Raw genomic sequence first — 27,998 nt, 5'->3', positions numbered from 1 at the left:
GCGTAAATTTAGTGTTTCTTGATTTTGGTGTTTCAATGTTTCAGGAGCTCCATATTGAAATCAAAGCTAACGTCAATGATAAGGCACCTCTCTGCGAAATAGAGGCAAATCTTCACAGTGCCCTAGAGTCTTATCGGTGTATCAAAACTGAGCGTCTGGCAATATTGCAAAATTATGTAACGAAGGTAAGGAACATACTTATAACTGTCTGTATAATCTGCCTGTAAAATATGTTTGCCTGTAATTAACAAGGGGAGCTTTAGTTTGACTTGAATACCAATGGCTAAGAAACACTTCCGGCTATCTACGAATTAATGATTTTGACGTTGAAAAAGGCCGCTAATTTTATAATTGTAAGGTTAAATTTGCATTATTTGGTACATCAAAACGTAATTACAGCGCTTCCATGCGGAACTAAAAAGCAGAAAACATGAGCTTGTAAATTTTATATTGTTGAATGCGACTAAGTAGCTAACTAATTTTTGCCAAAATTGTCAGTTGGATGGTATTGTTCCTTAGTCCTCGATGTCCAGGTGGATTTGGATTACATTTTGCAATTTGGAACTATAAATTTTAGCTTGGTTTTAAAACAACGTATGTGCCAATAGTTTCCCTATGCACATAAGTGTTTTTCCAGAAGAGCCAGAATTTATAGTTCCAAATTGCAAAATGCAGTCCATTTGTTCCTTAGCTCTATATATCCAGTTGGATTGTGTTTGCAATAAGGAACTACTATATTTCCCCAGTAGATCCACTGGTATTTTTCTACTATACTATATATTATCAATTGGAGAAATCGCATTCTTTTTGTCTGTTCTATTTTCCCGGCTTGCGAGAAAAGAAAAGCTCTCCTTGATCACCAGCTAGATGTTCAACATTTCTTCTAGGAATTGCATGTAAAAACACTGAAAAGTTTCCTTTTCAGCCATTCTTCTCTCAAGAGTGAAATGCAGAAAAGTCAGTTGGGAAGTCCCATTGTAGGAGTCACTTAGAGCACTGAAAAGTTTACTTTTCAGCCCTTCTTCCTTCTGGCATGCAGAAAGGTCAGTTCTAAAGGCCTATTGTGGAACGGCTAAAACTCTAGGGACCAGAACTACCCTAAAGTTTAGCCAAAAACTTATGTTCCTCTGCAGTGAGGAGAAACATGGGGGGGCGTTCCACCACTTGAGGTATAGAAAATGAGGCCTCAAGTCCTCAGTGATGACTAATTGGTAGAGCTATAACACACGCTAATATCAAGGATATTCTGATGCAATAGGACGTTCTATCAAACCTGTCCCATGGACTTAGATGATCTTTTCGTTGCTCGTCTGATCACTGATTTTATGAGAGATGGGGAGAAGTAGTCCAAATCAAAACGTGCACGGGTTTTAGGGTGCCACTCCCTTTAATTACACTAGTTGATGATAAATGATGAAAATACACACAGGAACCACGCAAACAACACTGATCATACACCATAACGTAATTCCACCGGAGACACCTCGGATCGGCCAAACTATTTCGGACAAATCTACGACGTTTACGGAAAATTACAACAACAAATAACTACGCATAACGCTCACTCTAAAAATCGGAAATAAAAGAACAAATACAATTTTAAAATTAAGAGAAGGGGGGGGGGGTTTGAGTCGAAAACTCTCGGGGCCAACTGGGGGGCAACGGGGCTGTACCGCGTGTTGCTTACCGCGAGCAGTGTGGTCACCGCGTTGAGAGAAGACTGATTTCATAGATCTTTCTTAGGAGCGTCTTACCCTCAGTTTCGTACGATTCGAGCGGAAAATCTAGTGAAATCAGCAATTCCAGTGCTCTAAACATGACTACGCGATGTCCAGCAGACAGGGTCCCCGCACCGCTGCCACGCACCTTCTAGAGGGCCGCCGAAACTATTATGAGTCCTAGACCATCCCGTTGGCTCCCGCAGGGCGTGGCAACCGCGCAGCGGTCTACTGCATCGTGACATCATGCTCTTAGGATGTTCTCCAACGCGAAAAACACCCTATCTCACGTGTAGTGCGCTGATCGCATCCGGACCAGTCGTCGTTCATACGCTGAAACTGCAGTTTACGGCAACGGGGGCCGATGAGAGAAGCCCAGGACTTCACGAACTCCTGGCTATCGCAAACCAGCCTTTCAACTTGTCAAGATACTTGCCATCTATTGAAGTTAGCAGACAAATTTAAAATCCCCCAAGAGGGACTCCAAACTCACTGCACGCCTCCAAAACATGGCGCTGTCGCGAAATTTTCGTTTCACTTGTAGAAGTCACATAGAACATCATAAGAATTAAAATCTAAATGTAGCCAACGCTGAATTTCTTGGCATCGAGTGCGTAGTCCTTTCATTCTGTGTGATTTCATCTCTCATCTCTGCTCACATCTCAAGATTTACCTTCCATTAACTTTGATATGTAGATAGTGAAATAGATGTGACATTTTTGCACCTGTATTTATTTCAGCCATCTATTTTATTGTTTCAAATTTGGTTTTGTGTTGTAGGAGAAACAGATTTGTAAACGATTAGGAACCACTCCACAAATTATCGATTATATAGGTGTGCCTTCAGAGGATGAATTATTGAATTTTCAGAAGCATTTGACTGATCTTGAACAGAAAGTGGTATGTACTCTGAAAATCCTTTACTCTAATTTTGTAAACATAACCTAGTTTTTGTGGCCTTGAAAATGTGTTCCTGGATCCTTGATTTTTTCAATTCCCTTCAAGACCTCATTAGTATTTAATGTTTGGAAAAAGTAGTGCAAGTACAGAACAATGTCAAACAATCTTGCCTCGAGTCTTGATATCATTGTCAATTGTTTGCTCTTTGCGGTACAAAAGTAGAGAAAATATGCATTAATTGCAGTAATGTAGCCACGATTTTAAGTACGTAAACCATTGACTATTTTGTCAGGAATTGATTGTTAGAAGTAACCACCTTATGCGGTGAACTGTTGAAAAATTTGGCAACAACTGCTTTCAGCTAATTTAACTTTTACTCCTTCTAAACTTATTCTTTGAAAATAACCCGCAATATAACACCAAGTATAAGAGAGGAAAATAATTCAAGGAATGGACTTAGAACTTCTTACTATTGTCGTAAAAAAGCTGACTTTTCAATTTGCTAGACAGCAGGATTTACTGGATTTCACAAATAACCAAAATTTTCAGTAGTTGATAAGTCCAGCAGAAAATGAAGTTCTTCCTGTAATAAAATCGTAGTACAAATGCAAATCAAGTGTAGAAGTCTGACCCTGAATCGAGGCCTATGCTTCAGTAACCTCCAATCCTGTAAGATACTCCTAGGGCAGCTTCAAGCGCAAGTTTAAAGCTTATGCCAAGTTTCCAGTCCAAATACTGCTGCAGGTTGCACACACATCGCCTGCTGAGCTGTGAAAATAGAAAATACCCCGTTTTTGTGTGCTCTCTGGGGGCAGCCACAAAAAGACCCACAATTTCTCGGAAATACTACCGTGTTGCTGTAGCATAAATTCAGTTGACTGCCAGGCTGTTATTTTAATACCTCAGCTATATCCAAGCAAGTGGAAGAAGGGATACCCATATAGGATAGGGTTTCTTTGAAATTGAGTTGAGAAATAGAGCTGTAGCAAAGTCAACATAAACCATATGGAACAGAAAGGTGCTGAAAGTTAGAAACCTTTGCAATGTTTGGGAAGGAACCTGAAGTGTGACATTTTGTCAGCTATAATTTGATCATATTGCTGCAGTAATGAAAAATACAAATGTTTATTGATGTCAGAGAATAAATCGATTACCTATTTAATTTATTTGTCTCATCACAGGCCGAGCGAGAGCAGATTTTTGTGGAAAAAAAACATGAGATCCTGGATCTTTACAGTAGATTAGAAGCCAAAGCAACTCTCAGTTTTGAACTAGCTGTCACTCGCGAAAATGAAAAAACGTTTAAACTTACAGATAACAACTTGGAAAAACTTGAGGTAAGGTACTTTATTCATCAGGTACTACTCATCTTTCATCAGATAAATTTTTAGGTCTCAGCAACAGGAGGATATAATTAGACATTGGAAAATTTCGCTTTTATTTTTCCCCAATTTTGCAGTTATTTTTCCCGAATTTCGCTGTTATTTTTGCTGATTTCGCCGTTATTTTTGTAGCTTTTTTTGCTCGTTCACACAGGATCATCCTCATGGAACTTTACCTATCTCTAATAGATACCAAATAATACCCACAGAAGAATCACGCTTCTCTGGATCCAGAAAAATGTAAATTAAGAAGTCGCTTACATGAAAAAATACGTCAAATTTGCTTGTTTTTCCGGGAAAAAGCCGCTCCTCCGTCAAACTGAGAGGTAATAGGCAAAAATATAGAGGCGGTTTATGAACTCAGCGGCTGGAAATACCTCAGAAGGGGCGTATCTTGTACTTGAGACAAATTTTAAGTTTATATTTTGCAGAGGTAACAGATGCAAAAACGCCAGAAATGCCATTTTCCTGAAATTCGCGGGTCTGATTCTGGTCACGCAGGGTTGATGATGATATCAAATGGAGATGTTGCATGTGTGAGGGATTTGCGATTTGACGATTGCTCCTTATGTCAAAGTTTGGGAGAAACATGATGGTGCTACTGGTTTTCTCTGAAATCAACTCCCAAGCTCAAAAAAAGCTCTCAAGTTGAGGTCCATCCTGAGAGTCCATCTCTACATCAAGACAAACTGTCCATGCAAAGATAGGGAGCAAATACATTGACAGGGTTGCTGTGATTTTAGTTTTAGAGTCCCCTAATAAAGTGGCAGCCCTGTCAATGTATTTGCTCCCTATCTTTGCACGGACAGTTTGTCTTGATGTAGAGGTGGACCCTCAGGATAGCGTGGGATATCCCCTCCATTTTGGCCTCAACTTGAGAGCTTTTTTTTGAGCTTGGGAGTTGATTTCAGAGAAAACCAGTAGCACCATTGTATTTCTCGCGAACTTTTACACAAGAATCAACAGTAAAATTGCAAATTCCTCACACATGCAACATCTCCATTAAAAACATCCATATACTTTTCCAGATCCATCCAATGAGGCAAAACTTTAATTTCAGTTTCTTCAAGCCTCTTAGAAGCAAATAATTTTAATGGATATAGTAACAACCTAATTACACGGCAGTGAAGGGCGTTAACAACCCCACACGGATAGCGCTCCGTGTGATGTGCACTATCGCCGTATCACATTAAAGGTCAGACAATTCTACGGTTCTATCAGAGAAGGCGAAATATCCATCATCACGCAAGTTGAAAAGTTATTTGACCTTAAAATTTCCAAAAATTTGACATTGTTTAGTTTTTCCCAATTTTTTAAAAGAATATAAGTCCAACAGGAAAATCGGCAAGGCGGAAGCTTATTTTTCTAGAAAATACCTATCATTGAAAAATAAGTCAACCAAAGTAGGGTGGATCGCATCGGAGATACAGCGCTTTGAAAAAAACCAAAATGGCGGACATTAATGGCCACCATCTTGCTCCAGTTGCGGGTTTCAGAGTGTTGCCTCTTCCAGAATTACTCCTGGAGGCACTACCAATAAGCCCTGAGGGCGGCATATTCCAATCAAGAAGTGCAGGGTTTTTGGGATTGTAGGCAACGGACTAATACAGGACCAAAAGCAGAGTTGCCCAAGAACGCCGCAATAAGGAGATGCCTGCACAGTTTAGCTCGTTATCCCACTCAAGTTCTTAGATAATTCCTCGCCACGAACAAACACTCCTTACTGAAAATGCCGGAAAAATGCTTAAAACGGGATGAAAAAAAAAGCACAGAATCACATAAAACTTCGCAGTTTACTGGGGGACAACTGATGACGCAACTTGTGAGAAACTCTGGACGATCGGTGCAGTGGAACCCATTAAAAGCAATTTTGAGGAGGTAGCTCACACGGAGACCTCCTTCTCGAATCGCACGCCAAACCGGACTGTTCAATCTTTAATGAGATCTAGAGTGCTGATCACATTACTCGTGTTGTTTAATTTTTCTGCAGTATTTTTTAGCCCTTCGATCCAGTCGAAAAGAGGGTGTCTCTGCTGTTGAATGCTAATGGTCCTCAAAGTATAATAAGTCTAAAAATGTTTCTTTTACGTTTGTAGGAATTACTTGTGTCATTACGAAGCCAAGAGGATCGAGCCAAAGCAGAAGCTGAGGAACTCGTGAGTAAGTTGAGCCTAATTTGGGAGAGGCTTCATGAAAGCAATGAATACAGAGAGCAATGTCTCATTACGCACTCTGGCTATGGAAAATCAGCCATCAACGGGGTAAGTTTGGTTACAATGCAGTTTCTTCTTTGAGAGTGCCCTTTGTTTGTTTGTATCCAATGCTAGACCATAAAGTGTGCTGGACCTTGAAAAGTACGTTTTCAAAGCTCTTTGCCTTTGCTCAGGGTGTAACTCGTTAGAGCAAAGATTATGAGTGCAGAAAGTGCCCGATCAGGCACCTACCGGGGTGCTTAAGAATTATTGAAGACCTCAAAAATGTGGTAAGCAAGGAAACTTCACAAGTCGTTTCTTGTTAAAATGTTTTCAAAAAGGAATAAAAAGTAAAAAGTTGTTAACGGACAAACATTTTTTCATGAAATGGTGTAACAAGAAATGACTAGCCAGTAGGCTGAATGTCAAAATTGATGGACAATGTATGCAAATGGTAAATGCAGCAATCCTATTAGTCAAAACGGGTTGTTGTCATAGGTTAAGGGAGAATATGTTGTACTAACTATAGAGTTCCTTTAAAGTTGCTGTTAGTTTTATCTATCCCATTTTTCCATTTTATTTGTCAGTTTCAATAATAATTGGGTCGCTTGACGAGAAAAAATGAATGTCTCTGAAAAACGTTTTGCCCAAAAAGGTATGAAGATATTCGACTGTAATTAGTTTATCATCAATAGAAATACCCAAACTGACATTATTATGACTGATACTTAGTATTTTTTACATTATGTTTTTAATAGTCACTTCCCCCCCCTCCCCATTTTTCATCTTAGTTCTGTGTCTGTCTCTTTTCCAACCCTGTAGTGTAACTCCTTTTTCAGCTTAAGCAAGAGCTCAAACGCTGTGAAGAACTTAAACGTAAACACATTCAGCATTTTATCCAAGAAGTTCGCCGTGAAATTGAAAGTTGGTGGTATAGACTCCACTATGCTGAAAACCAAAAGAACATGTTTGAAGCTTATTTCTCCCAGGACTTCAGCGAAGAATTACTGGAGTTGCATGAGCTAGAAGTCAGCAAATTAAGACAATATTATGAAAAGAACTGGTATGTCATTTTAACTTTGACTATAATTTTTTGCTTTTTAATTGTTTCAAATCGGGTTTCTAGACTGACAGTAGAGTCAGCAGAGCGGTAAGTCAATGGACCACCTTACAAAAAAGGGCATTGAATTATCCTGGTACATGTTTCGTGTCAAGGTTAGCGGTGGGAGAGCGTATGGACTCAACTTGATGATTAACAAATGGATTCTTTATTGATGAACAATGTTAGACATCACAAGAGGACACGCACAATCACAAGAAAGCACCCTCAACCACGTGAAACCACATAACGGGTTAAAAGAAAGAAAAACTAAATAGATGGCAGAGTGACGTATACTCGGGGCTCCTTTGATGCAAAAAGCCTCGAATCCTTGCTCCGCTCACTCACCTGGCATTGCTCAGCCTCTACTGATCAGCGGAGAAACCTGCTCCTCTGATTGGCCAGGGGAATTTCTGCAGTGATGCCGCAAGGCAAACTCGAAATTCCACCAGCCAACAGAGCAGCTCTACCAACTGAACAACAGAGAGGCAAGCAAAAACAGGGAGCCAGTCCCTGTACTCAACATCCCCCCCCGTTGGGAGAGGAGGACCTCCGACGATTAAGCTTGGCGAGATAGTTGTAAACTAAAGGGTGGCTGTCTATTTTTAAGTACAGAGGTGGTAAAGTTTGACATTTAAAGAGAGAAATTCATTTGTAAGAGTGAATTTTGAACTATTCAAAATTTAATACGTTTTCGCTAAGAATGAGAAGAGTGTCTCTCGTGTTTCTGAAACAATAATTATGATGAGATACAAGTACTATCTTTAGGGGATGACTCTACAGAACATAGATACAAATTGAGTGAAAGCTGAGATAATTAGCATGAATAGGAAAATTTTCTTTTAGATTAAAAGCTGTTTGGCAACAAAATGTGATCAGTTTGACCCAGAGCTCTCAAACTCAAACAAACTTAAGACTGGAAAAATGGACATAAGTAGTTTTCGCATGTCCCGATTCAATCATACATTCAATAAAAACTACTTTAAATTTTGACAAGAAACCGTGTACTGTAGATTTTTAATTTCTTGTATGGTCCAGTGGGGCATTACGTTTATTCATGAATACTGGATCTGCCAAGTTCAGCAATTATTTTAAGTGTGATTGTTTACATCAACAGTATTTTTATTTGTTTAGTGCTTTATACCAGTTGATCGATGAAAGGAACAAACTCTGGGACAAAATGAACGAGTTGAATGACAAAAGCAAGAATACAGATCGTCTATTCAAGAACAGAGGTGGGCAGCTTCTGAAGGAAGAAAAAGAACGCAAGCAAATTGCAAGAGTAAGTTGATTTTCTTTCCACCATTTTGGGCGTGCAGGCGAGGAAGCGGGTAAGTGGCTGCCCCCTATTCTTCCTGTAAAATGTTTACTGTTATCATTGAAGCCCTGTCTGACAAGGCTCAAAATACATCATACTAGAGAAAATATTATTCATCCGCAGCCACCATCTTGACACATCACTCAGCACTCTTAAATTGGGCTTAAACTGAACTTCGATGTCGAAATTAATGAAAAAACATATAGAGGGAGGAAAACATGACAAGTACTGAAAACAGCACTCTAGAATTCTAACAAAGTTTTACTAGTGGGATCGCTTAGAGTCAAAAATCACGCTAATAGTTCAAATTAGGCTACCAGCATGGAACTCGGATACTAATTCAAAGTACTTAGAATGAAAATCAATCGGGACCCAAGCTGGATCTCCCGTGATTCCCCGTATTTTGGCCACCATTTTCCAAGATGGCCCCCATAAGCTGATTTCTGTCATTATCTCATTTTTCAGGCGTTCTAACTTACCTATTAACATGAAATTTGGCAGAAATATACTCGAGTGTAACTAGAACGTGGAAAAATGAGCATCAATTCCATTTGGCCATTTTACCCTTGCTATTCGCCGCCATTTTGAAAATTAGCGGTTTAGCGCCGTTTCTTCGCGGTTTCTCAGATTTTCGCGGCTGTGTCGCAATGAGGTGTACGAAATTTGGCAGGAATATGCATAAGTATGTTGAGAACAAAAATCTATCGAGACCCAAGTTCAGTCTGCGATTTTTACCCAGGCTAATGGCCGCCATTTTGAAAATAAACAGCCCAGTCTTGCATCTCCGCGGTTTCTTGGATTTGCGCGACTGTTTTGCAGCTAGACACGTGAAACTTGGCAGGAATATCTATAAGTGTCAGGGTTGTTAGCGACCGGGAAAAGTCAGGGGTAAAAAAGCATCCGGGAAAACTCAGGGATTTTTTCTGATTTTTCGTTTTTTTTTGTGTGTGGGGCGCGGGCGGTCTCGGTCTCGAGTCGTGGGATCAACTGACCATTGCGTTCGATTGTGGAGAATGGCCCGACTTGGCGAGGAACTACCGGCGCGTATTCCGACCATCGCGTCGGACCTGCGCGCGCGCGTGTGTGTATGAGGGTGTGTGTATCAATGATCTGCTGATACCATAATTTTCCTCTCCAGAATCCAGACCAGACAATAATCAGAACGTAACCTATCTATCGCTTTCTCTTAGTTACCTTATTTCCATCCATCATCGTATCAGTCCGTTGGGAGTTGGGAGGTTTCACGGAAGTTTGCTCTAAGATGGGCATATTTCAGGGAAGTTGGGCCGTTTTGATATCACTTACTTTTATATGATGAATCCAAACGGTCGTGCCATCATATGTTTTGGATGTCTCATTTTATTTATTTTTTTTTATTATTATTATTATTTTTAATAGGTACCCAGTGAGTGTTTTTTGGATTGGGCCGAAATTTTGTACAAAAATTTATTTTTTGTTTTTTGGGATTGTCAGTTAGTTTGGGTGTACAGAGACGAGGTCGTGGACTAAAAAAACTTTCGCAAACAGTGTCGAGAATTTGCAGCAGATTGCACCGACATTCACGACGAAGAAAGGAGCGGCCGGCCATCGACTTCTGACAAGGCAATTGCCAGGATTGAAGCAGCAATGCTTAGATATCGAAGTGTGATGATCGTGAAGCTTCCTGTTTTGGTTGCTAGAGTTTCTCCAGCTACTATTCTTCGAATTTTGACGGATGAACTTCATTACCACAAAGTGTGTGCTCAGGGGGTCCCACGAATGCTGATGGAGGACCAGGAACAGCGACAAGTGCAGTCTTCCCTTGAATTCCTTGGAAAATAGAGTATCCTGGATTATCTCCCCTATAGCCCAGATTTAGTCCCCATTGACTTCCTCTCAAGCATAGCATTGAAGAAACACTTGGGTGGACAACACTTCGACAACGTGAAAGAAAGGTGGCGCAATTCTTCTGAGAGGTGACGGTTGAGCACTACGACAAGGGCCAGGAAAACTGCTGCCGCAACTCTGAAAGTTCATCGATTGAAGCGGTGATTTTGTAGAAAAATAGCTTAAGATTTTAGCTTTTTAGCTATGTCATACTTTTTAAAATTATATGCTTTCATTTACTTGAAAAATTTATTGAGACCTTACTTTTGTGATACCCCTCGTACAAACTTGAACTGAAGTTATGGTTAAAATCTGAACTTAAAGGTTTGATGACTGACAGACGGGGAAACTGATGGTCAAATTTTTTGTCCTTTATTTTTTACACTTGGAACATCTTATCTTTTGTTTTTATATTTTTTTTCTTGCTCACTCTTTTGCAAATTCTTTGGTCTTAAACTGAAGTCAGCATTAGGGTCGTTCAGCAACCAAATGAATAAGTTTTCACTTTCGTGTTTCTGCTTTCAGGATCTCCCGAAGATAGAGAAAGAGCTTAAAAAACTATTATGTGAGTATGAGACAGCGAACGGATCACCCTTTCTCTTTGATGGTGTCTCATTCTTGGAATTAATGGAAGATCAATGGAAGGAAAATAGTGCCTGCAAAGAAGCTCAAAAAATAGCCCGAGTAGGTATTTAAAAGGATAAGATTCAGTTTGAGATGGTGCTAATGTTGCCAGATTGCAGAATTATAGGTAGTTCTTGAAATATGCAACATTCCAGCAGGAGGCAGCCATGATTGGCCCTACTTTCCCCAGCCCAAAAGGACCCACTTTAACCCGAAAAAAAACCCAAAACCCATGCAAACCCGCATAGTCCAGTAAACGGAGGCAAATAGGGCCCGTTTGCAGTCAGAAATTATCATACAGCTGGATTTAGACCCTGTTGATTCTACATATGAAAAAGTGTTTTTAGCCAAAAGTCCCCATAAATTCCCTCAAGGGACTCCGTACAGTGGTCCGATAAAGTTGAAAATTAGGCATATTTCAAAAATTCACTGCAGAGCAAGGATTAAACTTGGAGAGCTAATTTGTTTCGAAAATGTCAGTAATTGAGTCTACGTTTTGAAAAAGCTACAGTTTTGAATGTCAAAGGAAGTTTTGTGTGAGTAAATTTGAAAGAAATTCAAAGTTGAGAGTATTTTATAGGTAGGCATTTTCCATACTTACATGCATATGAACGCTCGGATCAAACAATACCCCTCAGTAAAAGTTGTAGATCGTTCTTTTAGCGTTGATTTGGTGTAGTAATTAAAAATAATGATATATTAATTGTTCGACTTCAGCCGGGTCTTTCAAATTCACTCACATTTATCTTCCTCTGACATTCAAAACTATAGCTTATTCGAAACGTAGACTCAATTACCAACCTTTTCAAAAAATAATGTGCTCTCCAAGTTAATATCTCGCTCCTCAGTGAATTTTTGAGAATATGTCTTCGAAACTAACGTGTATATAGTTTTAGCCCTCTCCTCCATCCCTAACACAAAGTCCGAGGCACTTAAAGGTACTTAAAGTAGCACTTAAAGTAGTCATTAGCCTGATTTGGCCAAATCTTTTTTTAACTTTTTTCCTGAACTATTTTCTCCCATTAGCTGAAATCCACCTATTAGCGGATTAAACTACAATTTTTTGGTTGTACGTAAGTAGGAAAAGTACATGTTTTTGTTGTCAATGTTCCACCTCAGTCAGCATGACGAAGTATGATAGTCTCACCGCTCATAAAGTGCTTTCTAATCCCGAATGTCGGATCCCTCCCTCTACCTCTGTAAGCATCCATCATAACAGATCTAGACAACCCCCTCCCCCTTTCCCGGCCCCTGATAATATTACGCAACGTTTTGCTCAATAACCGCCCCATTTTTGCAAAAAGAATGAATTTATCCTTTGATGTTATAACTGAACCAAATCTATGGAGATATTCACAGAGAGCTGGCGCATTTCATAGGTTTTTGCTTGACACCATGCAGTACCAGAAGGCCTCCCCCCCCCCCCCCCTTCTGAGAGGAGTTTACTTGTTTACCTCTCTTAGTGCATGACTTGATTTATAAGCAGTCCCCAACCCCCTCTCTGTCCAGTATCGTTAATTTTGTCCTTTTTTTTGTAAATTACATTTTTCCCGGTTTTTCTATTCTAAAATGGGGTTGTCGTGTCGGTCGAAGCAGTCCCTCCACAAAATCCGAAAATTTTGGGATATCTGGTAGTTGACAATGCATTTTTTACAGAAATGGTCCGGTTTTGCCGATACTCACATTTATCAGCTCCGAAACAGGGGCCTAAACATGCCCAAAGACTTCCACCACTGAATATAATGTGTTTCACAGTTCTTTTCCCAAAGAACTAGGCAGTCAAAGAAGCAGCACACTTGCCATAGTTTAATATAATGGTGTACTGAATGGCCCCTCTCTCACCCCCCAAAAATAAATCTTTTGCAACCTTCCTTATTTTCTACGCAATCATGATTGCATGACTGAGAAGTCTGTGTCCGAGGTTGAAGAAATCGTTTTGCAAGTTTGTTTTAACATGTTGAAAGATTGGGACTAACATCATAAAAGCAGCATAACGTATTTAATGAACAACCCCTTATCATCACCTCAATTTTTATTAGTAATAATATGCCAGTTACGCATAGGTTCAGCTGCTCAGAGTAAGTTTCATCATATTTTTGGTATTGAAACATTTTGTAACATATTTTACTTCACCAAACTCCCTACTTCTCAAATTTGCATGGTTATTTATTCCTTTATTTTTCGATGAATATGAAATTGTATGTGTATAAGGTCAGAAATGTTACCCCTTTTTCTCTGTTTTTATTTCCTGTTAAAGAAAGTGGCCAATTCAACAATAGCTCCAAGTCCATTAGTTGATAGGAAGAGGAAGGTAAATACCCCTGCCACCTCACAAAGCAATATTTCAAAACGACCAAGGAATGAAGCAACCCCTTCCAAGACTCCAAACCGTGTGAAAATACGGAGAATGCAGAACACACCCAGCACCACCAAGGTAAGTTGTAGTAAAAGTCTTTCTAAATGAGGTATTCTATTCTAATAATCATGGACATTTTTTTATTTTTCTGAATTTCTCTTGGATCAATGGATTCTATTAGACTTCTTGTCATTAACAGATAGAGCTCAGAAAAACCTTGTTCTCTTTTTCTTATTTAAAATTTTGTGCAAAAATTGAGAGTTTTGACTCAGTGTCTGGGTGAAAAAAAATGCAAAGTGGAGGGAGAAGGGGTATTGAAAAGGTTCCTAAAATGTGGAAAGGCTTCTACTTTTTGAATAAGCCCCGAAAGGAAGAGGCTTCAAAGTGGAGAGCAGTTAAAATTAGAGAAGATGTGAATGAAGTGTATGTTGTGAAAAAACATTAAAAATTTCACAATTTTCAAGGGTTTTTGCATGTTCGCTCGTTGAGTTATGAATGGATCCTTCTGCACCTCAAGCTCCTTCTTCCATTGAGCCTTATTTGAAAGCTCAACTCTCAATATTAACTGAATTATTAAGGAAAAACAAATAGGCGTAACATAAGATAGACCTTTTCTGAATTCGGCAAACGGGCGCATCATAAAGCAAACGCGAGGGTTTCGATGATACGTTGCTTCGCGCTGCCCGCTACCTGACTTCTCCTCAATGATACGTCCTCGAAAATCAGACCCTTTCCGTTCTCGCGACACAATATGCCTGCTCACTGATCGGGTGTGTTTCTCAGTTATTGTTTCAGTATTTTGTCATTCCTGCCATAGATTTTAGACCAATCTGGCGGTATTTCTTATATTTGTCGGTGCGTTTTAATGCTACAGCCTAAAGAGCTCTGTATTGTTATTGGTCGGGGAACCTAATTTGTCGGGTGTTTCGGTAAACACGATTCGTATTGTCAGTCGGGATTCTTTTATTTCGATGGCTTTTCACCTCTTAATTTTGGTTTGACAGGATATTCTGGGAAAAGATCTAAATTGTCCGGGGGTGTATAGACGGTAAATGTCAAAAGATTCTCAACTAGGTCAAGATTTTTTCAGTCTCTATTTACATGCCAATAAACACTTGGTTAGCTCTAATCGTTTTCTTTTGAAAACGAAAATCATCATTAAAATCGTCCCGCCATTTTAAACCCTTGTAACCTTCAGATTCGGCCTGGATTGTCAGTTTTTCACGTCCTCCCTGACCAGGCATCATTCATTGGGTCACATATATGGTCTAATTAAAGACAAATAAATATTGAACCTCTCATCAAATTGCTTGAACACAATTATACAAAAATCGATACCTTAATTTCAATTTAAAAAGGGTTGCAATCAAACTTTAAAAGTTACCCTTCCAAAAATCTACCATCAAAATTACAGTGAAGCAACTAAAGCATGTATCTTCGTTGGCGACGTTGCAGAGTTTCCTGTCATACTTTATTTTTTGAATGGAGAACTACTCAACATCGACTCTTAAATTCTTCTGTGATTTTGCCTGTATATGTGCGAAGCCAATTCTGCTAAAACTTCAAAAAAATGATATTGATTTGTTCTCCTTTAAGAAAATAAAATAAGAGCCAGAATTTTCAAATATTACAGATGAGACACTTGGTTTGGAAGTTTCACCGTCAATATTCTATTATGAACTGATACTTCACTTGACTTATCACACTAATAAGTATTCGACAAATACACCCCTCTGCCGTTTGAAGTTGGCCATCATCCTGGATTCGGTGCACCCCATGTGATTGGGAACTTTTTTTGACTCTACATATATTTGTTTACCACCGAAATGAAAATTTTTTTTGTTTTGTTGTGTTATTCAGACCAACCTGATGATGATATTCTTGTAGGAAAAGTCTGTTACGCAATTCGTCCCTAGTTAACTCTCTTTTTTCTGTACTTCTCCTCAGCTGAACAAGAATTCATACCAAAATTCCGGAAAAATAAGGGTTTTTCGAGATTCACACTAAAATGGTTGCCCTGAGAGAAAAAACCATAAGAAAGTCATATAAATTTCCAACAACTTTGGTCGCATTGCCTTGGCCTTTTCGTCGCATTTGCCATTGTCACCATGTTATCGTCAAAAAACCTGAATTTCCGCAAATTTTGACTTCAACGTCGATCCGGGCAATTTAAATGTTGACGAAAACATTCAGGAAAATTCAGGCGTTCTTTTCAGACCCTTTCGCCACTTTCGTGCTTTGTGCATTTACAAAAGAAAGAAAAGAGCCCAAAAACGCTCCACCCCAACGTGTGCACACACTTTTTCGTCCCTGGTAGTGTCTTCTTTGCTAGTTGGGGATATCCCGAAACCACGTGGTCACTCGTTTCATCGTAGCGTCCGCATTGAATTTCTAATCTAACAACCTGAATAAGTTCTAATTTTCAAGCTAAGGGCTTTGCCAATTAGCCTATGAATGCTGCATTTTACACCTACTTTAGTGAATTGTTCTGGTTTTGGCCTCAAGTTTTTCAACGATTTTGGTTTCTCCGTTTTAAGTATATTTTTTATAATTTTGAAAATTGAGTATCTCTGAAAATGTTCTTAGATTTCAAAGAAACAATCCAAATCCAATCCAATTCATCAAATTGTTTTCTCTACCTTCATGTTTTCTATTATCTCCTACTTAGGTTTTTGGATTGTACCATAGTATTAGGATACCTAAAAATTTAGTGCCCGTTTTATTTCCACAATTTTGTGTACGTTTTTAGATCCCTTCAGTCCCGTTAACAAGATCTCAAAGAGGGTATAAGTTTGCGCCACCTACAAAACCTGCTCAAACACATTCTTTCAGCTTTCGTTCTCCATCCACCAATACATCATCATCATCTTTGGCTTCTTATTCAGTTTTTCAGGTGAGTTTTGGCTCCAGACTGTTGTAATGTGTATCGTTGTGAAATTTTTAAGGATTTCTGTTTGATCTTTAAGTGTTTTGGTAAATGTAGAGAATATTATCAATTTTGACACATACAGTATCAGAAGACCGAGCAAGTCATATGAGTCAAATTTTCCCATTGCTGAAAAGTACTCATGTGTGAGATGTGCATTTCAAAGCAACATTTACAGCAGTTACTAGTTCTAACGAGATATTCACTCCGTAAACTCTACAAGGTCAAAATTAAATACGATTCCGGGATGTTCCAAGTTAGTTGTTCTGTTCTATAAGTTGTCAGAGTATAGGTATCTTCTTCTTCAGTAAAAGATTATGGTCATTAATTTCAGTCACACTGAATCATCGTCCTGTTTTGAATACCATAGAGTAATTTTACCAGCCGCAAAAAAGTCGCGTAATGAGTTACCGGCAATCCTTCCTTGCTATCAGCATGGTATCCAATTAGGTTTGAAAATATAATGTTTATTTTTCAAAGGTTTGTTTGTTTTGTGGTTAACTGATTGAATGTGTGTGTCCGGTAAGCAAATGTGTTTTTTCCCAGAGAATTCGATTCACCGGTAGGTTTTGATTCTCTGCAGCTCAACTTTGTTCTGTTCTCATTGGCGTTGGTTATCATAATGAAAAGTTCAATTTGGCAGTTTAATGTAATGGATCTATTACGTGAATCTTTAATCCACTTAATGATGGTCTGCGCTTGTCTTTATCATTCGCCGAAATCATGGGCTACATTCACATTGCTGGGACTTTTACCATTCCTTCAGCACATGCATAAATTAATGTTTTTAAAGATTGCCGCATTAGTTCAACATACGCATAGCATTTTAGAAAGGTGGAGATTTCTCTAACAACAGTTACAGAAATTGAAATTGACTTAATCCAACCTGCCTACATGCAGCAACTACTTTTATTGTTTTGTAGTTAGTTTCACATTACTCCATTATCTTAGCATGGCTCCTTAGCATGTCTTATTCTACCTTTCTTTATTCATGCAGGTGTGCAAATTTTCCTCATCCGCCTATTCAAATTGTGGAGGTTGTGTTTCTCTTTCTTTTGCTCAAGGGCTCTCAAATTCTCAACTCTTGTGGAATAATACGAACTCAGCAAACATAAAAAAAATAATTAAAATATGTAACATGATTTTGATGAGCATGTCGTGATGACCGTTATGCAATAACCGAGGTTGCCGAAAATTGCAGAGGCCTAGAACAATCTGCATTCCTGAAATTCCTGTAAACTATCTATTTCATTTGCAGCAAAGGCTATAAAAACTCCACAATCGTAGCAGCATAACATGCTCCATTCGCCTTTTTACCAAAAAAGCCCTCAAATTCTGCTTTTAAATATATTTTTACTGCATAAAAAATCTAAGCATTGGACAAAATTGGAGCCTTGGCTTGCTCAAAAGACTCAACTGAATGAATAAATATTAGATCGCTTAATTCGTGGCCAAAATTGTTGAGAAGAAATCAGAGGAAGGGCATAAGGGTTGGACGAAGACGAGTGACTAGCTGAGCCGAGCCGGTGCGGAGGAGTCTCAGACCCGCACAAGGGGCTGCGGTTGGGGTCTAAACTGGATTTCATATTTCACGCGGGGTTTGGGAATATGCCCCCCGGTGGGGCGCTGCTCCCCGAAATTCCGTTTGTTCGACCCCTCCCTTGCCATGCGGACTTCGTACCTTCCCGTTCGTTCCCCCGGGCTCCCGACTCCGTCTGCAGGTCGGCCCCGCGTCGTATATGTCCGTTTACGTCGGGTTTGGGCATCCCGCCATCCGGGGCGCGGGGGCCTTTTTCTGTTTTCGGAAAAATCGCCCTGGCTCCCTTCCCGCCGGGCCGATCTGGGCCTCGTTTTGACTGGAGGTCCTTTCTTCCGTCCCGCGTTGGGCGGTGCGAGCGTTTTCAGGGGTCCGCAACGGGGACGCTGCAGGAATCCCCCCGAGAGTACTGGGACCGACCCAGTTTCTTTGTAGGTCGCGCGGATTTCGGACACAGAAGGCCAAATTGGCGTTACCGTGGATATGATACGCATTTTACTCGAGCGCGCAGTGTCGCCGAATGTTGCTCGACGGCGGGAGAATTAGTTGTGCATTTCGTTGGGATACCCGTATTCGGCAGCTGCGCAGCTTTTTCTTTATTACTTTTCACTCTTAACCTCTGGTGTGGGAAGCGTGGTGGCCGGAGATTTGAGGGTCGCTGCCGCAGTTCAATAATTTCATTCATAAGAAGAGAAGAGGAGGAAGATTTGAATTGCTCAATCAATTGTTCACAAAGAGAGGAGCTCTATGTAAATATGCTAATTATTAGATAGCGGTTATTTTAAAGATTGAGACCAGACGCAGAAAATATGATAGGAGGGCAGATGTAGAGTGGGCTCCTCTTCTTCAATATTTCTCACATAAAAAACATTCAGTTGGATTTTCAAACGACCTCACGAGTTGGGGTGGACATTTTTGCTGTTATGAAGTGGGAAATAAGAAAACAAGATTCTAGTAAAAACAATTTATAAGAGATGTTTATGAGAGAGACCATTTCAAATTCCCTGGTAATTTTTCAATAACACTTGATTTGTATAGATTAGCCAAAGGCAAAGTAAGAAAATATTAGAAGGAAGAAGTTCAACGTCTCATTCATTGCAGTGAAATGCGAGACATCCTGTTCGGTTTTATGCTGCTTTTAGTAATACCTTCATTGCGTATGCTCTTCCTTACAGGCTCGAAACCCAGCATCATCGACAGAAGCTAGGCCACCCATTAAGGCGTTATTCACAGAAAGCTTAGAACATCATAGAGATTAATCAAGTCTTAGGTTTTATTTTACTGTACTTTTATCTTTTTTATTAAATTATTCTTAGTCTAATCCAATTCTATCAACTGAATGATTTTATTTTACATTTTTATATTTTTATGTATATTATTATATCCATCTATTAATAATAATAATCGGCCTTTATCTCTTTTTCTTTACAATTCATTTCGTCCGTTTTGCCGTATCGTGCATTTTAAAGGCATAAATAGCCTCTTTAGCATATTTGCTACGCCGCGCGCTCGCATGCAGCGCACTTACCTTATTTACCTGACGTCACGACGCGACGCGACGCGACGTCGCGTCGCCGTCGATCTGCGGAAACCCATCGTGGACTTTTTTTTCCTTGAATAAGTAAAACGACCTATAAAAAAAGTGAGGCACATCAAAAGCCATTATGTACACCAGGTTAATGAAGGATATAATATGGAGGTTAAACACATTTATTGTTAGCCAAAATATTTGGGTTTATTCAGACATGAAAGTATCACAAACACTTCAAGAATTTACAGGCTTTTGATTTTCTTTTTCAAGTTTTTTTCTTTTTGACATTTTGAGAAGTTAATGGCAAATCTTGATATTCATCCGCTTTTTTAGTTATCGATCGACTTCATGTTTGCATGTGTCGAACTGCCCTTCCGGCGGAATCGTTGACCTCACGCAAACTTTTTACAATTTCCCTTTGCCTTCAAGTGGTCAGGTTTATTGTCCCACCCTAAAGGTGAAACGCAAAGGAAACTGTCTGGAATTTGTAGAATACTGAAAAGCGGTTTGCTATTGGTGGCAAAAAGATCGGGTAGGCTGGGACATTACTTTGAATAAATTGGTAGGCAATCGAATAGGAGGGTCAGGAAGACCATGATTTTTCGTCAAATTGAGGATGCAGGTTTCTCTTTCCTCTGTGAAAAGTCGCTCTAATTCCTTTATCTCTATTTGATATGCGACTTTTCACAGAGGGAAGAGAAACTTGCATTCTCAATTTGACGAAAAATCATGGTCTTCCTGACCCTCCTATTCCATTGCCTACCAATCTATTCTAAGTAATGTCCCAGCCTACCTGATCTTTTTGCAACGAATAGTAAACCGCCTTTCAGTATTCTGCAAATCCCAGACAGTTTCCTTTGCGTTTTTCCTTTAGAGTGGGACAATAAATCTGACCTACTTCGAAAAACCCAAAAATGAGACACACCCTATTGTACCTGCATTAATGTTACAACCATTTTCTTAGATTGTTTATGAACATCAAAGTTTCATTTTGTGGTATACTTTCTGATAGGATGTTTTACACTACTTTTTGTTTTCCCCATAAAATCATAGCATTACTACGAAATGTTAAATACAGCAAGTTCGGATACATCCTCACTTAAACGGCTGCTGTTTCCTGCTAAATGTAATGCTCTGAGATTTTCCTACCTAACCTAGAGTTTTTCACTATTTTCACTACCTAAGGTACAAGTCTGGCTGTATGTAAGACTGACTGACCTTATATCGGACCTGTATCACTAGCTGTATGATTACCTTCTATTTAACAGTTTACCAATTTAATCCACTTATTTCATATATTTATCTGTTTCACATATTTATAGCTTAAGTGATAGGAACATTTGAGACCAATTTTACAAGAGTATCAGGCTTATTCGGGAGTACAACGTAAAATTTGTTTGTCTTATTACTCTTATTTCAATAACAGGTTCCCAATCAATGTTTAAAATTATGTGAGGAGGAAAATATTACTGATTTTGGCTCCTTTTTTAAAATTTGGCGCCGGAGCCACGCTGTAGTAGGTACTTGTAAAATGAATCCTTTGCTGAAGTTCCGAAAAAATCCTCCATGTTGCGCTGCTAAAATCTGGCTTCAAAATCAGTGAATATTTTAATAAAACAACAGATATGTTGAATTCTAAGATCCATAAGTCCTAGCAGCATATGTATGTATAGAATGTTTTAAACCAAACACGAGCTGTGAAAGTTCAATAATAAAGGCTTAAATTTGATCAAAGTTTCTCTTATGGCATGCCTGTAAGCGCGAGAGATTGTCCAGGGCAGAAGAGAGATATTTGCAACCGCCAAGAGAGAGATCACTCGTAATTGGGCACATCAAGGTTATTTTGCTTAACCCTACCTTTTTCTGGGATCAAGTTACAGAGCTTTAGAAATTTTTCTTGTCCTTTTTAGTGTCAATAGGTAATACTACGTTTAGCTACAACTTATGACTCCTCGATCTGAACCGAAATTCCTCTAATTTTCATAATAGCTCAAGGTCTCACTTGGGGCTTTCCGGAAAGCTCCTCAATTTGAAAACTAAGGTTCAACAAATAGTAAAATGCTTCTAAGCATTCAAGCAGATATAGATATTGGAAAACTAACTTGTTAGATGAATTGCGTGAAATTATATTAGCTTTGCCTCGTAATGTGCTATTTATCTGTAATCTTTGTACTTCTTTTCCTCGTTCGTTTCCAAGAAATTCTAAAGTCCGTATCAGACGATCAAACTAGAGGCTTCACAGAGGTTGATTGATGCCTTTCCTGGCTCTAGTATTGGCCAGCGGTTTAAGTCGGGGCAATCGATGAGTCTCTTTGAAGCCTCTACTTTGATCGCAAGATACGGGCTTAAGATTAGAAACTCATTGCTAATTTCCATCTAATGCTTCAGCTTGCAATGCTCCTACTCTTGAGAATCTTCTACCTTGATAATCTGCATAGGCATCTTCTCTGCTTTTGGCTTGAAGTAGCTTCATATTTCAGTGTCTGATTTTGTAATTTTCTAATCTTGATGCAGCCTTAGCTTGCTTAGCACCTTGTATCTATCCCATCTGTGAAATATGACTCATTCGTACACTTTAGGTAAGTAATAAACACTTTAACATGTACACTTTATTGGCTCTTGCACGCATACTACCATTACTTACGTGGCAATGTAGACTACCAATTTTTTTCTCGGCAATATTTCAGTAAAATTACAGCCAAGTAACTTGTGAGATTATTTCTGAATTTCATCATTCATGAAAACCCCCTCTTGAGGGGAACATTTTAAGTTTGCATGTAATTATGAAGAAATGAAATATTTTGTACACTTCTCTTAAAGTCAGTGCTAGAAAACAGTTGATATTAATTCAAAACTCCAATACAGGGTGTCCCAGGATGATGTATGAATATTAAAGGAGTTGATTCTTTGGGTAAAAAAAAGACGTTTTTGTTATGTAACTTTTTTCCAAAAACGCTTCCCGTGGGGGCCACCTCCCACCTTCTTTGCGCCCATCCGCGCTCCATTCAGTCCCTATTATCTCGAAAACGATGAGTCATAGCGAAAAAACGCTTGACACATTTTCTCAATATTTTTCAACGCTGAATCCAGTAGTGCCGTCAAAAATAAATTTTTGTTGGAATCAGAGTTTGTTTGGAAACATTAATTTTGGCCACTTCTAGGTTCAGTACCCCCCCCCCCCCCCCTCGAAATGCGCTTTCCCTTTTTAGGAGGTCGAAAATGAAAGAAGCGCTCAAAATTGCCCCCATTTTCCAATTTTCATAAATATTGGTTGATAAACATTGTCACAGTGTTAGAAAGACGATTTTTTTTCTCCAACTTTGGGGGGCCGTGGTTTATTTTGGCATTTCTCTTCTTTTCTCTTCTTTCTCTTCTTTTTTGGCTTTTTGAGTAGTCCTTGTAATTGTTCACCTTTTCGAAACTTGTTATCACCGGAATTAAGGACATTTCCTGCACATTTACACAATTGCAACGTGATCCTTAGTTCCGAAAGTCTGCATGTTTCACTTTCAAAGATGAAGATGCAGGTGGAAGAGAAAAAAAAATGTCACCAACATGTGCATATGTCCCCTGTTGTTAACGTTTTTAGTCCGAGTGTAACTCCGCAATTATTGTAATGTCGCAGTACGCAGTTTGTTATTGCAGCACCAAAGCGCTGCTTTCCACTGTTGTCTTGTTTAGGCACAATTCTATTAATATCTCTCTTTCTGCACATCAAATTCATCTGATCTATCACACCATGAAGCCAATGAAAGCCATGCTGCTTATCCGCCAGGCCTTTTTTTTAGTATTCGTTTTAGTGGGCTTACTCATAGCGTATCATTGAAAAATATGGAGGTTGCCGGTGTGAAGGCACATACATCGTGGATGACGGTCTTGATGGTGTAATACACACTGTGCCTCTTGCCCCAAGCACGAAATCGGGAGATTTTTCTCATGCAAAAAACCACTATTCGGATCCGGCTCCGGCCGGATACAAAAGATCGATATCCGTATCCGGTGATGCGGAAAATCCATTTCGGCTCAACTTTAAAAGAAGATTATTTTTATAAGAGATTAATTTTCTTTTAATTTGATGCAAAAATCAGTATAAACCATAGCAAAAATGGAAGTAGAAATATGTATGTAACTTAAACCACAAAAAAAAGTTGTAAATATATACGAAAACAGAGATTTCACTGACATCTTACGTAACACTTTCAATGCTGAAATCGGTGCTTCTGAATGATAATGGTAATGGTGTTAAGTGTCGGAATGTTATGAAGAAAAATTATTGACTTAGTGGTGATGTTTCGGGGAGTATTAAAAATTCCTCAAAGTGTTAACTGGTGTGTTTTATTTATCTTCACAGGAGCATTTGGATGTCAAAGAGAAAACACATATTATGCCCTGCCGTAGCTCTACGTCAACTCGTGCTGCATTAAAAGAGAACACTCAGGTCGTTGAAATTCCATTGAAAAGCACTCCAATTAGGACACCCATGAAACACACCATGATCAAGACACCACGCTCTGCATCATCGAAAATTCCTACTCCAAATCGTTTTACCGGCCCAAGACTAACAACAATGCGAGGCAAGCTCCCAATCATCATCTAGCACAATTCCCAGCCATTATCTTAGGACCTACTTGGTATGCTTCATACGCTTGTACCTCACCTACTATGTATGCTTCATCTAGTTACAGGGTCTTTGATCCAAAAGACATTTCTCTTTTGACCTACAGCTAAAATAGTTGTTTTTATGGTCCTCGTGCATTTTTACCCAGTTAGTTCGACTCAAAGCATTTTTCAGTCACTTATCATTTGACCTAAAATTTATTCATCCAATGTTACCTAAACCTACTACAGACTGTACAAATAGATCAGACACGGCTTTTGAAAGTGTCTTTTCTTGCACCCTGTAGATGGCAACATTTGATGCAGGCACGGACCTGTTTGCCCCGAAGGAGGCATATTAGCCTATTTTCTCATTGTGTCTACGTCCGATCCATCATTCCTGGCGCCTTATCTAACCTGATTCGGATTGAGCTTGAAATAACAATGAAAAATATATGTATAATCACAAGCAAATATCTTGGAAAGTTCATGAATCAATTGTGAAACTAATAACAATGCAATTTTGTCATTCATTCACTCACAATTATATTTCCTCATTAACATATGTATTTTTCTCACGATTAAATTTCCTTATAAATGTACATATTTTTCTAGCAATTACATATCCTTACAAATAAATTCATTTTTCATCAAAATAGCTAGCTTAATCAGAATTTGTAGATATAAACACAATTGTGATGAGGGTAAATTTCCTTCGGCCCGTAGGTACGAAGAGGCAATGGCAAGGGATGTATGGAAGACAATGGAATGGTCGGGGAAAAAATCGGACAACGCCCCAATATGACTCAGGCATTAGACATTGCTATTCATAGGGTGTGTGAAAATAATCTTTTATAAACAATGTCTTATCTATCTGCACAGACAAAAGCGAGGGATGCAGCAATGGAGTAATTTGTTAATTATCAGTTTTGAGGATGGTGGTAAAGAATTTGCGATTATATCAGTGATCAGAGTTGTGCCTTCCAGGTACAAGTTTGGATCAATGCTTGTCACAGTATAAGTTTTATAAGTTTATATAAGTATAAGTTGTTTAAGTAAGCTGTTGTAAGCTGTATAAGTTTTCAGCATGCTGTCTGCCAACAAAAGATGATAGATCAATGGGTTGATGACCAGAGCACCAAAGAGTGGAAGCTTTTACTTTTATGTTGGTAGATGATGTTGATGAAGCTTTCAGTCAACGTAGGCCTGTACATATAGTCATTTCACAGACAGCTAGCTCTCTTTTCTTTACAGAGGCTCTTCATTGTTTATTTTTAGGTACTAAATTTGAAACCAAGGGAGGTAGGTGTAAGGAGGTCCTTGATATGGCATCATAAAGAGGACAATTTCTCCAAACCTAAATAAGAGAAGTTCCACTATCAAACTTCAGGAACAAATTATTGCAAAAGTAAAAAAAATTTAGCTACCACGAAGAATACACAGGTATAAAGTTAATGGTTTAGGCAAAAGCTCAGGTAAGTAGGCAAGCAAGGACCTGTTTCAACATTTAAAAAATCTTCAATTTTCTTTCTTTCCATGTTGCATATTTGTAAATGCACGGCATTGTGATATGTGGTAAGGATCAATTTTCAAAGTCTCACGGTTGGATTGACTTCAAGTATGTTAAAATTTTCTCATTCATGAAGCTCTGTGAAAGGCTTTCCTAATTGCAGTATGAAGTATATGAAGCTTTGCTATGGAAAGAGTTGTCTAAGGAATGACTATATACGGCCCTAAATTACCTATTGTCTTATGAATTTTTGGACCTGGCAAACCAATTTGACAAAATCGATGTAAACAGCACCGAACAAAAAGGAATCATCTCCCCCTTCCTTCCTTAAAATAGTCCATTTGCTTCCTTTGCTACATTGCAGTTGAATCAATTTAAAGCAGTCTGACAGCATAAAAAGTGAAGGAATAATTTTTCAGAGAGATTGTACATAATTTTCTTGACTTATTTAAGTTATTCATTTTGTGTCTTTTTTCTCTGACCATCAAGGGAAAAAACCAGAAACACCTCCACTTCGGTTAGGTATGTGGACAAACTAGGAACCTCTATTCAAGTTTTTTCCATTTTTTTATTCACCCTGTAGGTACGACACCTAGTAGGTACTCTGGAGGTATTTTAGAGACACTTCTTACAAATCAAATGCTGTGTAGATTTGAGACTGATGAGAAAACAGCGGTTGTATAGGTAAATTGACGACAAAGTGAAATAAAAATGTATTTTGGTCTCATTGTGTAAGTATTTTGAGTCTAGGGCAAGTAGCCTGACATCATTTAAAGAAGAATTTCTTGTATCTGTTTCTGTAAGAAGGAATTTGCATACTCACGCTGCCATGAAAAGTGTTCAATTTTCAAGGCCTTTGTAAATTGCTAGATTTGTCCCAATGGCCTGTTTTCAAGGGTATTTGAAAATCATTAGAAATGACAAATCGGTTGACCTTGAAACAAGTCACTTTGATGCGTTGGACTTGTCCCCGCAACGGCCCAAGACGCAAACCAAAGTGAGCTGCCTTGATGGTACTTAACCTTGGCCTCATGGATTGGTTCTATCAACACGTTTTCGATTATTTTCTGGCTCATTGTATCATTTATTAAGTATGTGTACAAGAAGTGTAACCAACTGTACACTTCATTATTATTATTTCATTTCTTTTTGCTCTGTCACAATAATTAAGTCTCTTTGCTACGTAAGGCTTGCTTTCTTCAACTCGTGTCATCTGTGATTCTGGTTGATTCTGCCTCTTAGGTAAATATTTACCATGGCACTTCAGTAAACATGTCTTATTGCATATTTGTAAATACTTTTGTACTTGTTTTTAGTTTTGTAAATAAATGAAAAGAAGGGCTTTTCATGGCAATTCTTTTTTCTCTCTAACCGAGTGTTCATCACTTCAATTTTTTTTTGCTCTGCTGGATGGCTTTTATGTGCATTTGCAGGTGGTCAAAGCTCTTTTTACTGAGAAAATTATGAATTTTTACCTCAAGAGTACAAAGGATTTTTTGGAGGAAATGAGTGGATGAAGAAGAGAGGGGAAGGTGATTTGCCATCTCCACATTGTAATTATTACCCAACTAATAATAATACCTAACTAAGTAGGTATTTGAATTAGTATTTTTTACTTAACTTGTTAGGTATTGCATGTAGTATTTTGGCTACTAGAGCAGGAGAGGTACTCACTTTCAGGTTCAATTTCCTCATGATAGACTTTTTAAACCAAAGGAGTTCTTGCATGTGTCAAAAATTTACTACCTAAGTATTCTGTTATTTGTAAAATTTAAGGAAAAATACAACGGTGCCACTGATTTTCTCTGAAATTAATTTCCAAGCTCGAAAAAAGCTCTCTAAGTTTAAGCTGTAATGGAGTGGATATTCCACGCCACGTTGAGAGTCCACCTCTTTATATAGTCAAACTCTCTAATTCTGTATGCACAGATAGGGATAGAATATATGTACATTAGCAGGGCCGCCATTTTATATGGGGACTTCAAAGTTGGAGCTATGGCAACCCTGGTAATGTATTTGTCTCCTATCTAAAAAGTCAAAACATACCCTTCCAATTTGAAATACGCGAGAAACGGGGAGCACCCCCCATAGAACATGATTAATTCTTAGAACTTTATAAAGGTGTTCGTTTGAAAGCTATTTGCAATCAAAACTAGAGGAAAATCTATCATCATCAAAGGAACAATAACATCACAGTAAAATCCCAAAGATGTCAGAAGGAAACTAACGGAATGTAATGAGTGATATTCTGAGTAACATGCAGAAGGATGTTGCTCTTCTGATCTATTTTACAGCATTACGTGGCAAAATTTTCTTGTACAAAAGGAAAATTCAGTAGTTCATTTCTTTGTTACTCTACAATGAATACCTTTTATTGAAACCTTTATTTACCTTTCCTTTAAAAAATATTTATTAAGAGGTATTGTTTTCTGAAAATTTATTT

At 38.6% G+C, this 27,998-nt stretch overlaps 1 protein-coding gene across 5 annotated transcripts in view; it reads left to right on the top strand.

Moving 5' to 3' along the window:
• LOC109031113 (protein regulator of cytokinesis 1) overlaps positions 1 to 26,926 on the top strand; it is a 40,442-nt gene extending 13,516 nt beyond the window's left edge. For 2 of the 5 annotated variants that reach the window (XM_019042450.2, XM_072298091.1), the window contains 10 exons: positions 45 to 185; positions 2,499 to 2,618; positions 3,800 to 3,955; positions 6,097 to 6,261; positions 7,032 to 7,255; positions 8,426 to 8,573; positions 11,001 to 11,159; positions 13,357 to 13,533; positions 16,205 to 16,348; positions 23,801 to 26,926. In XM_019042450.2, the coding sequence (XP_018897995.2) occupies positions 45 to 185; positions 2,499 to 2,618; positions 3,800 to 3,955; positions 6,097 to 6,261; positions 7,032 to 7,255; positions 8,426 to 8,573; positions 11,001 to 11,159; positions 13,357 to 13,533; positions 16,205 to 16,348; positions 23,801 to 24,046 (1,680 nt within the window). In that variant the 3' untranslated portion in view covers positions 24,047 to 26,926. Of the gene's footprint in view, positions 1 to 44; positions 186 to 2,498; positions 2,619 to 3,799; positions 3,956 to 6,096; positions 6,262 to 7,031; positions 7,256 to 8,425; positions 8,574 to 11,000; positions 11,160 to 13,356; positions 13,534 to 16,204; positions 16,349 to 19,093; positions 19,339 to 23,800 lie in introns of those variants that run through there. The other 3 variants (XM_019042452.2, XM_019042451.2, XM_019042453.2) reach the window with 3 other exon arrangements.
• The last annotated feature ends 1,072 nt before the right edge of the window (positions 26,927 to 27,998 follow it).

The sequence above is a fragment of the Bemisia tabaci genome, chromosome 3 (genome assembly GCF_918797505.1).
Source record: "Bemisia tabaci chromosome 3, PGI_BMITA_v3".
In the NCBI taxonomy this organism is placed as follows: Eukaryota; Metazoa; Arthropoda; class Insecta; order Hemiptera; family Aleyrodidae; genus Bemisia; species Bemisia tabaci.
The sequence above is the reverse complement of the archived record's forward strand: the minus strand, read 5'-3'. Positions and strand labels throughout refer to the sequence as shown.